Source organism: Acyrthosiphon pisum, chromosome X (genome assembly GCF_005508785.2).
Source record: "Acyrthosiphon pisum isolate AL4f chromosome X, pea_aphid_22Mar2018_4r6ur, whole genome shotgun sequence".
Lineage (NCBI taxonomy): Eukaryota > Metazoa > Arthropoda > Insecta > Hemiptera > Aphididae > Acyrthosiphon > Acyrthosiphon pisum.
The window spans coordinates 89,452,068-89,468,434 of record NC_042493.1 but is presented as its reverse complement, the minus strand read 5'-3'; the positions used below and the strand labels follow the sequence as shown (position 1 = coordinate 89,468,434).

The following is a 16,367-nucleotide window of genomic DNA, read 5'->3' as shown; positions in this document are numbered from 1 at the left end:
TTAAACTATAATATGAATATATTACATACGAATATACGATGTACGATGAACGTAAATATTATTTATTATTTTTGTTATTATTTAAAAACTGTGGGAATTATCATCATATATTAAGGGGTAAAATTAGGCAATTTTAATTGCAATATCGGGGGGAATTGATAAGACCGGTCGCCAGGTTTTACAGTCTGTAGCGTCCCGCATTGTCGTATAAATGTATAATATAGTTATTTGTAAAAAGTGTCTCAAAACAGGTCAGGTTAAATCTAACTGTCACATAAATGTAATTTAGAGGGACATTTTAATTTGTAATTACGGCCATAAAAATAATAAAATTAATTGGCTTAAGAGGATGTCACACCCGCATGTGTTGTCACCGTCTTACAAATGTACAACATGGCAAAAATTGTTTTGCGTGGGACAACTTTTATCCTTCTGTGTTTGTAGTAGTGGCTCTAAAATTTCTGAACATATAGGGCCGAAAATTACCTATGCAACATCGTGCCCATATTTTAGATAACATAAATATAATAAAAGTTATTTGCTTCTAAACATTTGGATTTTTTGTTTTTTCATTTGCTTATAAAAAATCATTGGATAGTGCTATTAAAAAAAAAGCATGCTGTTGCACAGATAAAGTTCTTCTTTACGTGTTATGAAAATTTTGTAGTTCTACAACAAATATGGTGCGAGGAAAGTTGTCCCGCGCAAAACAGTTTTTGCTATGTTGTACATTTGTAAGACAACACATGCGGGTGTGACATCTTCTTATGACCTGAGGGGATCGAAGTACATGTATTTATCATACGTTTGAGACCAATAAGCGGTGGTAAATTAAACCTACTTCGGAATGTCCGATTTTAATTTTTAATTTAAGTATGAATTCTTAGAAAAAATATCTAGGATTTTTAGATAGTTGATAAAATTTTTATTACAAAGAACCTTAAAATTAAGAAATTTTTTTCAAAAATCCTGTAATATAATTGCATTAAGTACATTTGTATTTCAGTATTTCGAGATTACAATCGAACTTCAGGAAGTATTATGAAATTTAGTACCGATTTTAGTAGTTTTTGATTTTCAGAGTTGTGCAAGCAAAAATATTATATTCAATTTTTCTCAATGAATTGACTATGTGCGTGAGTTATGTGTTATAGTTTCATCTGGCGGCCAGCGGTTGCCCGATGCGTCGTAATAGAAATTCTCAGAAACTTACAGACACACAGTAATTAATTTACTACCCACACATAGATACTATATAACTATATACGATAACATCTTAAGACACCCGGTGCCAATGTAATTTTGTACACAAAAAATGCTCAACGGGAATAATGATCCTGTTCTGTAGAATCGACTAAATTTGATAGATTTTTTCAATCAATAGACTAATAGAGGGTAATATTCTACAGGCTGCAGCGAACTCCATTTTTAAATATTTTAATTTCAAACTTTATAACATGACTTTAAAAATAATACAATTTAAAGCGATTCTTTTTATAAATTATACCATACCATTATTTGAAATAAAATGAAAATTCGGAGTTCGATATGGCATGTAGGATGAAACTTTAAAGTAGAAGATACTTTCAGATAAAAAAATAGTTATCAAAATGCGACAATATTCTACAATGCAACTAAAATATAAAATGTATTTGACAAATTTTTTAGAATTGCGGAAAATTTGAAAAACTGGCACCGGGTCCCTTAATCGTGCACATGGACATAATCCAAATGTACATGCCATATGAATTGCCTAAATATTACTCCTTAAAACATGAAACGTACAAGCCCTCTTAGTCGGTCTTTTTGTAAGGAAATTAATATAGGTAATTTATCATGAAGACACTAAAGTGACTTGGAAGTGTGTGCCAAGTTAACCCACATAAGCAGTGGCGTAACCAGGATTATTAAATGGGGGGGGAGGGGGGGGGGGGTTAAGTATAGATTACAACCAAGTTTTTACAGTTTTCGTATATAAATAAATTAATGGTTCAGAACATAACTTGTTGCACTAAAAATTATCGGAATATGCAGCCAAAATTCTCAAAATATGCTTAAATATATTTACTATGTAGCAATATTTTTATATTATTTTTTAAAAATCATAAAACATATTGCAATTTTGGTAATAAAAAACTAAAAAATAAGTAGGTATATAAACCTGATAAATAAATAAATAAATAACAACTTAATTTTTAAAAATACTGGCATACAATACCAGGTTAATAAATAAGTAATAATTACTTAGTTCAAACACCCAAACCCCCCCCCTGGCTACGCCACTGCACATAAGTGTGTGTCTAATCTGTAGACTATATTCGTTTTCGGTCAATATTTCCTAGAAATTTCATGAATTATAATTTATAACAGTAAGTCCACAGAATAGATTAAATAAAATTTAAATCAAATTGAATCTATTCTCTGGTAGGGCCTAACAATACAGCCGGCTACCGGTGGGTCTGTCGTTATTTATAGCCGTCAATTAACCTAGGAAGGTACCTACGCGCAGCCATTGACAATGATATTAATAAAATTAATAAGATTTTCGATTTAAAAAGGTGGCCATTTGAACAAAAAGCCGGAATTTGGTTTTGACGGATTTAAGTTTTTAAAACTGATTTTAATTGATTAACAAATTTACTAGGTTATTTTAGAGGCTATTTTGAGTATCTATGAGTAAATATAATATGATATTTGTTAGTTATTTACATGACACTAACGATGTTAAGTAATAGTAATAGTAAACTTGTTAATCAAAATTAAAATCCAAGAAACCAAATTGTTTCAGCTTTATGTCTTGATTTTTGGTCTAAAAGGCACTTTTTCATAGACTACAGTCTCTTAAGAGCTGGGGAGAACTCATAGGCGCAAATTTACCCCTCAAAAAACTTAGAACATACAATTTTAAAATGCTATATTACAATGGTCTGCTTGCTTTTAATATATTCAGCCCCCCTCCTCAAGTCAAAAGTTGAAATTGTGCCTATGGAAGAGCTATAGTTGCGACAGCAGTCGCCATTCCTCCACATTTAACATTCTAGGACTGAACTCGTTGTTCAACATTTTTTTGTCACATTAAATATTATACATTTAAAGCTAAACTTTTCTTAGGTGATATTTTTCATACTATAGAAATTCAATTAATAATATTAAGAATCGTAATTATTACACATAGAATTTATTGACAGATAAAAAAGAATATTTTATTTGACTAGTTGTTAACTAAAAATAGGCTTGCATGGAATAATTTAAATTTATTACTGAAGTTTTAAAAAACTATTTGTGATATATTTATTCAATTGTCAATATATACTAGTGTATTGTAAGTAGACATATATTTTTTACTGATGATGCTAAAGAACGGATCAAATAATATTAAATATACAGGGCTTACTATAAAAATGTAAAATATTTACTTCAGTAATTACACTAGCATTGACACATCAAATGAGTATATCAGGTGATTAATTTAACGTTTATTTATTAACTTATTCAAAAAGTAACAATGGTTTTTTTTTTTTTTAATGGTTTCAAGTTGCTACAAAATAACATTTTTATTAAAAAATTATATTTTTAATATAATAAAATATAAAATATTTCTTAAACTTAAAATTTTTTAAGTTTTTACTTTTTGAATTACAACTCGTTTTTAATTTCATCTTTGAAAGCTTAATATTTTTCTGAGTATTTTGATACATAAAAATCAAATTTAAGACAAGTAGTTTATGACTTATAAGTATTTAATTGTTAGATGAGCAAAGTGAAGTGGAACATGGTTACCCTGAGAGATGAGCGGAGTAGTGATGAGCATTTTATGGAGTATCCATTCCACTCCGCTCATCTAAACTTTAAATACTTATAACTCATAAACTACTTGTCCTAAATTGGATTTTTATGTATTGAAATATTTAGAAAAATATTTTGCTTTAGAATATGAAAATAAAACTGTACGTTGTCATTGAAAAAAGTAAAAAATGTTGTTTTTAAAACCTAGAAAGCAAGTAAAATTATTTTTTCAAAACCATTTATAGTTTTTGAAATAATGAGTGTTCAATAATAAAAGAATTACCAGGTATAATATTATACTAATATGCAACAGTTTTAGTTGTATTTAATGCTAGATGTAATCATCACTTATTTGTAAATATAATTCAAATAGGTTAAGGTTTTTGAAATATATTGAACCATGTTAAAGACCAGTTAGTTGTCTAATAGTATAATTCACTATGACTAGATGATGAGCTGTGTTAACTTAGATGTCACTAATTATGTTTCTATAGTTGACAACATCATACTCATTGCACTTGATACAGAGTAGTGTTATGATATGAGCTCTTGTTCAAATTCTGAATGCACAATATTTTCACGGTTCAAATAAACTCAGGAAGCCTTAATGAAATAATCCGGTAACTATTGTTCTGAGCTTCAAACACTTGCATTGGATTTTATACATTATTTATCATCCTCAGTTTTAGGACAAACACAATTTATTACTTAACAGCTATCAGTTTGCAGTGGAACAATGTATATTACACAGTTAACTACATACCCATTGCAACAATATTTATGATTAAAATTCCAAGAAAATAAGTCAGATATGTAGTTAAAATTTAGTAAATTGTAAATAGTGTATAGCAATAGTCATAATTAGGGGACGGAAGTTGCAGGAGTTACATATTATTCTATATGCTCTCAATTTATAAAAGACTGAGTTCCACAATGGAGTAAAATGCATATTTTGTCAATTTTATGAAAAAAAGGGCATATTTCTTGATTTCTATATGCATATTAGGGTGTTCCTTAATTTTCAATTTCAAAATATTATTGGTCTCACCCCCTAAATCGGAGTGTATACATATAAAAATGAACTGCAAGATATTTTAGGTCAATCAAATAAAGTTAACCCATGCCGACTTGAAGTGGAAATTTGAGCTTAATACATTTTTAAATAATTCTGGACATTTTTGGTATTTCCGTAAATATTTCGTAAACCGTTATAAAAATCGTATTTTTTCATAATATGTTTTTTCAAGTAAATTAAACTTCCAGTATATTTTATAATTTAACATTTTTTGATAATTCTATTCATTTACAAAATGCATAAGCTTTAATCTTAAAATTCACAATTTCTCCACAAATATAATATAATTTACATTTTCAATATATTACTCAGGCGGCACTACTGAGTGCCCTCCATTATCTGTCAGTCTCGCTATGTAAATATATTAGATCAAAAATTACTAATTGTACAGAAATATTGTATAGATTGTAATTAAAATTAATAATAATAATAAAAAAAAAATTACAATATTGGATAAAATCGATAAAATAAATTATATAAATTATAATATAGGCACCATAATTTTAATTATACATTATGTTGTTGTTGAAGTGTACTTTTTTTACAATTGGGAAAAGTTTTTCGATTTATTATATAATTGTCTATACTACAATTTAAAGCTTCTAAAGTAGCCTGAAGAATATATACAGAATCTCGAATACTTAATTGACATCTATTTAACGCTCCGGCCAGTTTTGGTGTTATAAAATTTTATTTCCCCGGCATTTCTTTTTTTTAGTTGGTGGTTCTATTAAATGAAAAGAATTAATGCTGGTCTCAAATTCCGATATATCGCTACTCTCTAGACTATCAGTTTCTAAATTTTGCTCAAATGAATTATCAAGTAATGTCGAAGTTGGAGCACAATTTATATTAGACATTTCTTTTCTTTTCATTTCATTCAACTTTCATTGAATGTGAATATTTGCTTTTATTGCTCTTTTAATACAACACTCTCGTACAGCTATTGCCGAACTTTCCCTAGTAGTAAGATTAACGGTTCTCATATTGCAGAAAAATACAGAAAGAACTTGCCCATTGGATGAAAGTTTTGAGCTCTGAATTTGTGTAATTTGAGATCCGATTAAAAATATTTGAAAATCACTTCTCAGTTTTATTGATATTTTTACTATTTAAATTATTATGAATTACTAACGACTAACAAAATAATAACCTTGAGCACATAGACGTTGACACAACTGAAATAAACAAATACCTATTATAAATTATAAAGCAAGACTAGTCCTATGGTTTTACCTGCAGTAAAATAATAAAATGTAAATAATTTATTTGTGGAGAAATTGTTAATTTTAAGATTAAAGCTTATGCATTTTGTAAATAAATAGAATTACCAAAAAATATTAAATTATAAAATATATTGAAAATTTAATTTACTTGAAACAATATATTTTAAAAAAATAAGATTTTCATAAAGGTTTACGAAATATTTACGGAAATACCAAAAATGTCTAGAATTATTTAAAAATGTATTAAGCTCAAACTTCTACTTCAAGTCGGCACGGGTTAAATTTATTTGATTGACCTAAAATTTCTTCAGTTCATTTTTATATGTATACATACTGATTTAGGGTGTGAGACTAAAAATATATCATTATTTTTTTTTCTCGTATGGCTAAAGAACACCCTAACGCATATTATATTATTACAATGTATATTTAATATTTTCTAAAAAAAAAATTATCTTTTCTGCTTCTTTAGCTTTGTATTTTAATAATACTCCACATAATACTATTTAATAGAATACTCAATATTATTTAATGTAAGCATATGTGTGCCTGTACACCCCTCCCCTCCCCATCAACATTTTGTAATTAGGACTAAAATTTAAGTCCTAGAGCATAGGGGGCCTGCATTTTAACTGATGTTACTAGAATAAATGTAATTTTTTCTAAAATATGTGGAAATAAATCATATTTTGTGATAAAAAAATGATATAGCATAAAATATATAAGCTTTGAATAACTTATTTATATGATTATAACAGCTAAATGTTATCAAATACTTTGAGCATAATTTAAAGTATTTGATGTTAATATGTTATTGACTATAAAATATAAATAATAATTCAGTAGGTAATATGTAAATGTGGTAAATAATATAATATACTCGTAGTTCAGTTGCTAAATTACAATACTAAAAATAATAACCTAAATATTTAAGACTCCAATTGCCTTAAACAAATAAAGTGAGTATTTCAATACCATATTTATGATTTTTGGGTTTCATTTAGTTGAACTATTACACACATTGATTTTTTTCTAGTTACCAAGGGCTAAGATAATATACCTTAGTCTTAGCTAGTTACCAATATGTCAGGTTTTCTATATAACTTGAGTGGACGCTGAAACCCTTTGGATGGATTATGAGGCATAGTAAGAGTTTCACAGTTGGCAAAACCAACTTCGTTTAACAGATAGTCTGTAAACATTGGAGGTTTCAGCAGAATGTTTTTGTAATTTTGACTAATGGTTTCCTAAAATTAAGAAATTAAACAAAATCAATAAATATTCTACTTATTTATTAACATTATTAACATCATCATCATATTTACCGTCAATGTTTTCCTGCGACCGTAAGATTTCCATGGCTGAGGCTCCATCACAAGTATTCCACCAGGTCGCAACTGTGCAAACATACGTTTAAATGCTCGTTTCAAACCGTCATCACCCCAGTTCAAATGAAGCCATTTAGTAATACTTAAACAGAGAATAACGTCAAACTTACACGTTTCCAATGAAAGTAAAAGATCAGATTCTAATACATAATTTCCCTGAAACAAATTTCTTTTGTTATAAACTTACATTTGCGGAATTACCACACATTTTTTGCTTCACTAACCTGCACAAAAGAGACATTGAAGGGAAATTGTTCATGAAATGTATTACTAACTGATTTAATAGAACGATGCTGCAGAGGTAATAATTCGGTTACATTATCACAGTTTGAATCATTACGATTTTTTAAATCAAAATCTTTTTTTGGTGTCAGGTGTGAGGATGACTGCCCTGTATCGTTAATGTAATGCTGTACATTTTTGCGTGCAATATTAACAAGTTTACGATCAATATCCATTCCTACAACTGACTTGGCACTAAAATCTCTGGCAATGCTGAAAGTAACATGACCAATATTACAGCCAATGTCCAACACATCTTTGCCGTAAAATAAATCAGTGCGTTCAGCTAAGACTTTTAGTCTATTGTCTTCATTATCTGGATTACGATAACCGTAATATCTACAACAAAAAATGTAGTCTTAAAATAATAAGCTTGGCAAACAGTAAAGATAGTAAATGCAATGAACACAAATGTACAAAAAATAAAATCAATTTTGTCGAAACTGGTTTTGCATAAAAATTGTTTTTCTTAATTTTTTATTTATATCCTGAATCTAGTTAAATCTTTTGAGCTGTCAGAATAGAAAATTTACAGAAGTTTTAAAAATATTCAGGATAAACAAACAAAAAATTAAGAAAAACAATTTGTATGCAAAACCAGTTTTGACAAAATTGATTTTATTTTTTTGTTTAACTAAAAACAATAACAATAAGTAGATTGAAGATTCGTGATATTTTTCCACACAAAATACTAAATACTAAATAAATACTCATTTTTCAAGTACAGTGGTGAGTGATAGCTGGGAATACTATATTGTTGGGTATATTATCAAAAATCCTTAAACTAATATACGAGTATACACAAATATATGTAACTAATATATACTACATAATTTAGTACCTATATAATATTATAGTAAATTCTTCAAAATGTAAATATTGAGTATATTAAAATTAAATAATAATTATTAAAAGATTAAATTTATTTTGTTTCTAATATAATATAATGTACTTAATTTTTTTTTACGGTTTATAAATGAAACTAATTTTCTTGTATATATGTATTATAAGGGCTCTGGGAGGGGATCTATCGCCCAAATTCCCCCTTAATTAGACTCCTGGTGCAACAGATCCGTGCCAATTTGCCCACCTTTTAGGTTTCTAAACATATGTTAAGAACAACCTTATATCCTCGTTGTGCCCGTTCGTTTGTTACAAATACATAGTTATGATCATTTATACTAAGATTTTATAACCTCGGTATTCAAAGTAAATTTATACTAGCCAATATTAAAAAATTTCAAAATATGAGTATTTAATATAGATTTACACCAAGCCAATATGAGTATTATAAGTATATTATGAATGATAACATATGTTAAATTCTCAAGCAAATAAACAAGATTTAGATGTTGTATGTCAAAGGACATTCAAATTAATTATATTGAGGAAGTAAGGAAAACTTAATAAATAATTAGAACTTATTTATTTGTTCATATAATTTGTATGTGATTATAAATGTTTTTTTTTTTTTTTTTTCGTTAGATTCATTAATAAAGAGAAATAGTCAGTTTTTCATTAATTTGAAAATAGTTTTATTAATTTAATATAACATTCTTTTAAAAGTAGTTAATGATAGCATAGCTATGTAAATGTTTTTGTTGTACTTGAAAAGTAAAATTTCATGATAAAATAAAAATTGATTGAATTATATTTTATTGATTGAATACTATATTAATCGAATAAGTGAAATTGAGTATTTTTTTAAGGTGTGGAAAAATACTCAATAAGCTAAAATATTACGTACACTTTTATGAGTACTTCAATGTGGTAAAATATGGTTCACTATGACTACGCCACTACGGTTAAAATACTTCATTGTAAGGTTAATAGCCACTCTTTGTTTCACTCAGAATTCATGAAATATACAATTTTAAATTAACCTTAAAATGTCCGTAGAGTTAAATTATATACCATGTACATAATGCATACTAAAAACGTGTGTGTTAAGACTTCTAGATTATTACATTTTGTAATAGGTAACTAATATTAAGAAGTAATAATCGATAGTAAAAATAAAAATGAATTAAGAGGATTGAGGAACTAAACTATATACTAGTTTATATAAAATTGACTTTAAGATAATTATTTTTATTTAGATTTGAGAAGAACATACATTTTGTTAATGAAATAATGCTGAGATGATCGTCAATATACTTGTCTAATAAGTTTTTCAAATTAGAAGTTGTATTTATTCAAAGAATATGATAATAGTTGAACAACATATATATAAAATATAATATATCCAGATATCTTAACTGTCATAAATTATAATAAATACAACTAAACTATTAAAAAATGATTCATAATAATAAAATAGTCTGTTTATAATGTTATAACGATTAACATTATATAAGTTTATCTAGAATATAGTCCATAGCAATTCATTGAAAGATCCTTGCTGGCCCTTTCATCTATTCTAAGTGATTTAAAGTGTTTTTTTCCGATTAGAGATCTCTTTTCTAACTACGTTAAAATACATGATGATATGCGGTAAATCATTTAAGGGTTATCCAATAATATTTAATATTACCTGCAATAATTTCCATATTGATACAATGCATTTTTTTCTTTAACTTTTAGTTTAGGCATAACATCCGGACTTAATAGGACTTGTGGTAATAACGACAAGTGGGTATTGAGTTTTGGGCCGTTTGCGACTAAAGGTACAAACTATGATCTTAGTTAATAGTTCGTGGTTTGTGTAATGCATATCACTCGTGCGTAACAACATGATATTATTTGAAAACAACCTTTTAGATTTTATTAATATTTGATAAGTCGAAAACTAATACTACAAAATGATTAAAGCATTTTTGCCACCAAAAATTTTTTATCAATTTTTTTTTATCACTTTTTATCAAACGTTTTTCAAAATGTATTAAAAATCATGTCAAAAAGCACATTTTAATTTTTATTAAGGATTGTTAAACTGTGAAAATATTTATCGATGAAAAGCTGATCAGTGATTGCTACTAACTGCCACTTTTATAACGGTTGTGTTTTAGGGGAAATAAATACGTATTAGCCATACATATTAATAAATTATTAAATATTTATTAATATGTCTATGATATTAACCGTAGTAAGGTTACAATAATTACATTTCCTACTTAAAATCACTTTTTTTTACAATTTTGACTAACGTCCACTGTCCACAGATATATTATACTACTATATTAGATGCCCGACTTCATATTCTACCGTGTATGGGTTTTTGAAGCCGAAGGTTGGGCAATGTTTACAATCAGTTATCAATATTATAATACACAGGAGATTGATAACATCGATTTGTAAACATTGCCCAACCATATAGGTTAGAGTATAGTACGATTTGCTTCAAACTTCAAGTCATGACAAAATGTTGTCATGCTTCAAGTATCGTCTCGGGCATCTAGTATTATAGTTATATATATATTCTGTGCTCACGTCTCACGTGTAAACGATATGGTCCCAACATCCCGGTGCATTATTTTTCACACCGTTCTAGTGAATTTCTACACAGTATCTCAATATTTTTGATAACCGTCGTCAGTCAATAGATTATAAACACAGATTTCTATATGGTACAGTTGTAGTGTAGTATGGAAGTATGTGATTATCAACTACAAATTATAGTATTCAGATCACCGTTCTCTTACGTACTAGTGTCTAGCAGCAGTCGATGTTACTGTTACTTCATGAATTGCTGTGAAAAGTATCAGTGAATGTTACTTTTTGACACCACTCGTGGAGAGAGAGCAAATGGTTTACTAAAAATCGTTTTGATGATATTTTAAGTAAAAACTGTTAGTTGTTAATTAAAATATTTGTTCCTATCACAGACTTTTTCAACGGTTTAGTGCTTCTGCTACCCTTGATAGCTTAATAATTGATTTTCATTTTGGCGACTTCATAATATGCCAATTAAATTTCCGTACCATTGAACGGTCAACAAACCATTTGTTATCTTTACCTCTCTGAAAACATGCCTAAGGTAAACAATTTTTACATATCTAATACACTATTGTAATTTTAAATATTAATGAATATTTCTGTTCTATTAAAAACTACACATAATTTAGTTATTCTTAAATTGTATGATTTTAAGGAATTTATATTTTATTCTATACTTTTACATTTATGTGTAACTTATAACCAATCTATTCAAATTATGAATTTTTATTTATGTAAAGCGTATTTTTTTATATTTCTGAATTGAAGTTAATTAAATATATTAAACTAAAGAATTATTTTTTCGATCAACTTATTGGTAGGTACATACATTTTTCATAATAATAATAGTATAATACTACAAAATTAAATATTTTTTCTAGTGTTCGGCATTTTTAAACTAATAAAATTAAAACATATTATTTACTTTTAAGTTAGTTAAATATTTTGTATCTTCTTGTTCAGTACCTCAGTACATTATATTAATTAAAATAAAATATGCATTCCAATATATATTTCAATGAAATTTTAAGTACAATATTGTGAACTAGAATACAATGGAATCACATGAATAAATTATATGGACTTGAAGAGATGGTGCTTAGATCATGTCAGATTAATATACTAAAAACAGAAAAATGAAAATCATCCTAATAAATACTTATGAGTAAAAGCAAATAGTTATGTTATTTTTTCATTTTTATAAGTAAATGAGCCACAACCAAAGACTTTCATATAAAACAACAGAAAAAAAAATATTGCAGTCAATATATTTTCAACAATAAAAAAATATTTATTCATCTCACAAATTGTACAATGAATAAAATTTATACTATGTATTCAAGTTATGAGTCACGAAAAATATTAAATAACAATTTGGTAATAAAAGTCAATATACACGTGGTCCAGTTGCTAAATTACAGTGCTAAGAACAATAACATAAATATTTAAGACTACAATATTGCCTTAAACAAATTCAGTGAGTATTTCAATACCATGTTTATAATTTTTGGGTTTCATTTGGTTGAACTATCGTCGACTTTGGTTTGTTTCTATTTACTAATATGTTAGGTTTTCTAAATAACTTGAGCGGGCGCTGAAATCCTTTAGATGGATTATGAGGCATAGTAAGAGTTTCACAGTTGGCAAAACCAACTTCGTTTAACAGATAATCTGTAAACATTGGAGGTTTCAGCAGAATGTTTTTGTAATTTCGCCAAATAGTTTCCTAAAATTATACATTAAACAAAATCAATAAATATTCTACTTGTTTATTAACATTATTAACATCATCATCATATTTACCGTCAATGTTTTCCTGCGACTATAAGATTTCCAAGGCTGGGGCTCCACCACAAGTATTCCACCAGGTCGTAACTGTGCAAACATGCGTTTAAATGCTCGTTTCAAACCGTCATCACCCCAGTTCAAGTGAAGCCATTTAGTAATGCTTAAACAGAGAATAACGTCAAACTTACACGTTTCCAATGAAAGTAAAAGATCAGATTCTAATACATAATTTCCCTGAAACATATTTCTTTTGTTATAAACTTACATTTTCGGAATTACCACACATTTTTTGCTTCACTAACCTGCACAAAAGAGACATTGTAGGGAAATCGTCCAGATAGTGTCAAGCCAGCTAAATTAATAGGACCATACAGCATAGGTAATGATATAGGAAATGATTCGATTATATCACTGTTTGAATCATTACGATTTCTTGGAGCAAAATCTTTAAAATGGTAATTTGATGAAAGGTATGAGGAAGACTGCGCTGTATCGTTAATGTAATACTGTACATTTTTGCGTGCTATATTTATTAGTTTACGATCAATATCCATTCCTACAACTGACTTGGCACCAAAATCTCTGGCAACGCTGAAAGTAACATGACCGATATTACAGCCAATGTCCAACACGTCCTTGCCATAAAATAAATCCGTGCGTTCAGCTAAGACTTTCAGTCTATTGTCTTCATCATCTGGATTACGATACCCGTAATATCTACAACAAAAAAAATTGGTTTTAAAATAATAAGCTTGTCAAATATATGCACAACATAAATGTAAATATATATCGATTTGCATTAAAATAATTTTTTTTTGAAAATATTTATGTCACATTTAATTATTTAAAACCAAGGTTGGGCAAGTCAGTGTCGCCGAATTAAACTAAAACTGGCAGTTAAAATAGTTTGATTGACCCACCCATCTCTTTCAAACAACTGAGAAACGGGCTTAACCAATGATGTATAAATAATTTAATGAAATTCCTGTGCTTGATAAAATTATAGCAAAAAGACACCGAGTTATTAAGGCAGTTCAATTGAAGTACTAGTTCGGTACCACTGGGGCAAATACATATTATTTCAAAAGGTTACATATTAATTTAAAATAATACTTTTGCGCTTGCATTCAGATTGAATAATGCTTTTACTTTATAAGAATTCACTAGCAGTGTTCTGATTGATTTTTATAATTTAATTTGTAATTTTTAATCAAACAAAATATTTATTACATCTATATATCCACCAATAATCATAAGATAAAACTTAGATACCATAGATCTTTAATTTCCACAACTTAATGTGTACAATTATGTATTTTGTTAAGGCGTGGAACAATGCTCTATAGGGTAAAATATAACATACATTTTTGTGAGTACTACAGTGTTACAATGCTTAAAATACTATTTTGGCTGTAGCCAATATGGTTAATAGCCACTCTACGTTTCACTCTGAATTAATGAAATATACCATTTTAAATTACTATTGTCTATTAAATGATATGTTCATATGTACAGTAAAAATAATGGTTTCAATAAACTTCTAGATAAATAGATTTTTATGATAACTAATGTCAAGTAATAATGATCCATAATAAAAATAAAAATGTATTAGGAGGTATATTACTATACATTAGTTTATATAAGAATAACTTTGAGATAATTATTTTTACCAATATAATTAAGATTTGAGAACATTTTTTAATAATATAATGCTGTGATGATCATCACTGTAAGTCTATGTCAATATATGTGGTTCAAATTAGAAAAGTATTCCAAGAGCATAATAATTAAATCAAAATAAATTCTTATTAATAAACTCTTACAAATTATAATAATTACAATTATACTACCTATAGTAAAAATAATTCATTATTATAATATAAAAGTATTTTTTATGTTATAGCAGTTATCATAGTATCAGTTGATATATGGAACAAAGCAATGTATAAAACAGTTCAGTTCCCATGTAGCGGTGTTGCAAAAAAAAAATTTATGTAGAATCTAGATCATACCCAGCATTTTATTGAAAGGTACAGTCCTTTAATCCTTTGATCCATTCAAAGTGTTTAAAGAGTGTTTCCGATTGGGCATCTCTTTTCTAACTACGTTAAAATACATGGTGATATAGGGAAAATCGGATTTGCCAATAACATTTAATCTTACCTCGTATAATTTCCATATTTAAACAATGCATTTTTTTCTTTGAACTTTTTATTAACCTTTTGTTTTGGTTTAGCTGTCGTAACAACGACCTGCTGATGTACGCTGTGTTTCTCCGACAGTGAAGGCTGCATAACAACCGGACTTACTACACATCTTTTGGGCTTTATTTTTTCGCGCTGCTCTTGTGTTTCCTTACCGTCGTCAACTTTTTTTTCAGGAGATGGTGACAGTGTTTTGCATGGCTCGAGTATCTTTTCAACAACCACTTCAACAGGAGCTTTTGAAATTGGAATATTACATTCATCTAACGACACTAGAACTTCTTGCACTAATACATCTATGATAGTTTCTACAACTTCAATTATTTCACATGATACTTTATTATTCTCAGACTCGGACATACAGTTTTCAAGCAATTCAGTTTTGAGCTTTTTATTAGGTGGCGAAGAAATAATTTCTTCTTCTACTTCTCTTTTCTTTTCTTTATTACATTCTGGTTTAAAACTAAACAAAACAAATTTAAAAATTGCTATTAATAAATAATAATTAGGATATTACAGGTTTACCCAACATTGCTAAAATTAATTTTAAATTGTGATATTTTATAAAAAATGAAAAAATATTCATTTTCAATATTATTGAAGTGAAACTTCTTTATGGAGGGTACAACACTAAATTTCCATGTCAATGAAAAATAAATATAATATAAATCATATAAATCCAATAATTATTATTATTATAATCTATTTAGATATTTAATACTTAGTGTGGAATAGTGAAACGGAGGTTTTTTTGAATATATACTGCAAGTTAATTAAATTTATAATAATTATGAAATATTCATGTATATAATAATAACTATAAGTCTATAAATATCGAAACGATGGCAAGTTTTAATAATATATTATATTATTATATTTTTAATACACCCACAGGTACAACATCAAATAATTCCAATGCTAATTAGATTTTAATTTGAAACTTTTAAAAAAATAATGTCTAAAATTAATCTATAATGAAATGAGAGTAAATAAAATAAATAGAATAAATAAAAAGAATCTAACAAATAAATTATTTTTTGTATCATGAATTTGAACCAAAAATTCTATTAGTTCATGCAAGTACTTGTTGCAAGATTGTTCATTTTCAGAAAAGCTAGATATCACTAAAAACTATGAAAACATTTTTACTTCATACACTCGTGCTAGCACAAACAATTTATAT

At 27.5% G+C, this 16,367-nt stretch overlaps 2 protein-coding genes across 2 annotated transcripts in view; both read right to left on the bottom strand.

Annotated features, from left to right (window-relative positions):
- Window positions 1-6,941: 6,941 nt before the first annotated feature.
- On the bottom strand, window positions 6,942-10,549 carry LOC100166304 (7SK snRNA methylphosphate capping enzyme). Its single transcript, XM_001942835.5, has 4 exons — window positions 10,291-10,549; window positions 7,700-8,096; window positions 7,413-7,631; window positions 6,942-7,334 (listed from the first exon to the last, which is right to left on the bottom strand). The coding sequence occupies exons 1-4, from the start codon at window positions 10,347-10,349 to the stop codon at window positions 7,155-7,157; spliced, it is 855 nt and encodes a 284-aa protein (XP_001942870.1). The 5' UTR covers window positions 10,350-10,549; the 3' UTR covers window positions 6,942-7,154.
- A 1,892-nt stretch (window positions 10,550-12,441) lies between these two features.
- The window catches only part of LOC100164279 (7SK snRNA methylphosphate capping enzyme), a 12,348-nt gene continuing 8,422 nt past the window's right edge, over window positions 12,442-16,367 (bottom strand). The window contains exons 4-7 of the mRNA XM_029485282.1: window positions 15,144-15,697; window positions 13,283-13,697; window positions 12,996-13,214; window positions 12,442-12,918 (exon numbers count right to left, since the gene is read on the bottom strand). Of these exons, the coding sequence (XP_029341142.1) occupies window positions 12,691-12,918; window positions 12,996-13,214; window positions 13,283-13,697; window positions 15,144-15,697 (1,416 nt within the window). The 3' untranslated portion in view covers window positions 12,442-12,690. The remainder of the gene's footprint in view (window positions 12,919-12,995; window positions 13,215-13,282; window positions 13,698-15,143; window positions 15,698-16,367) is intronic.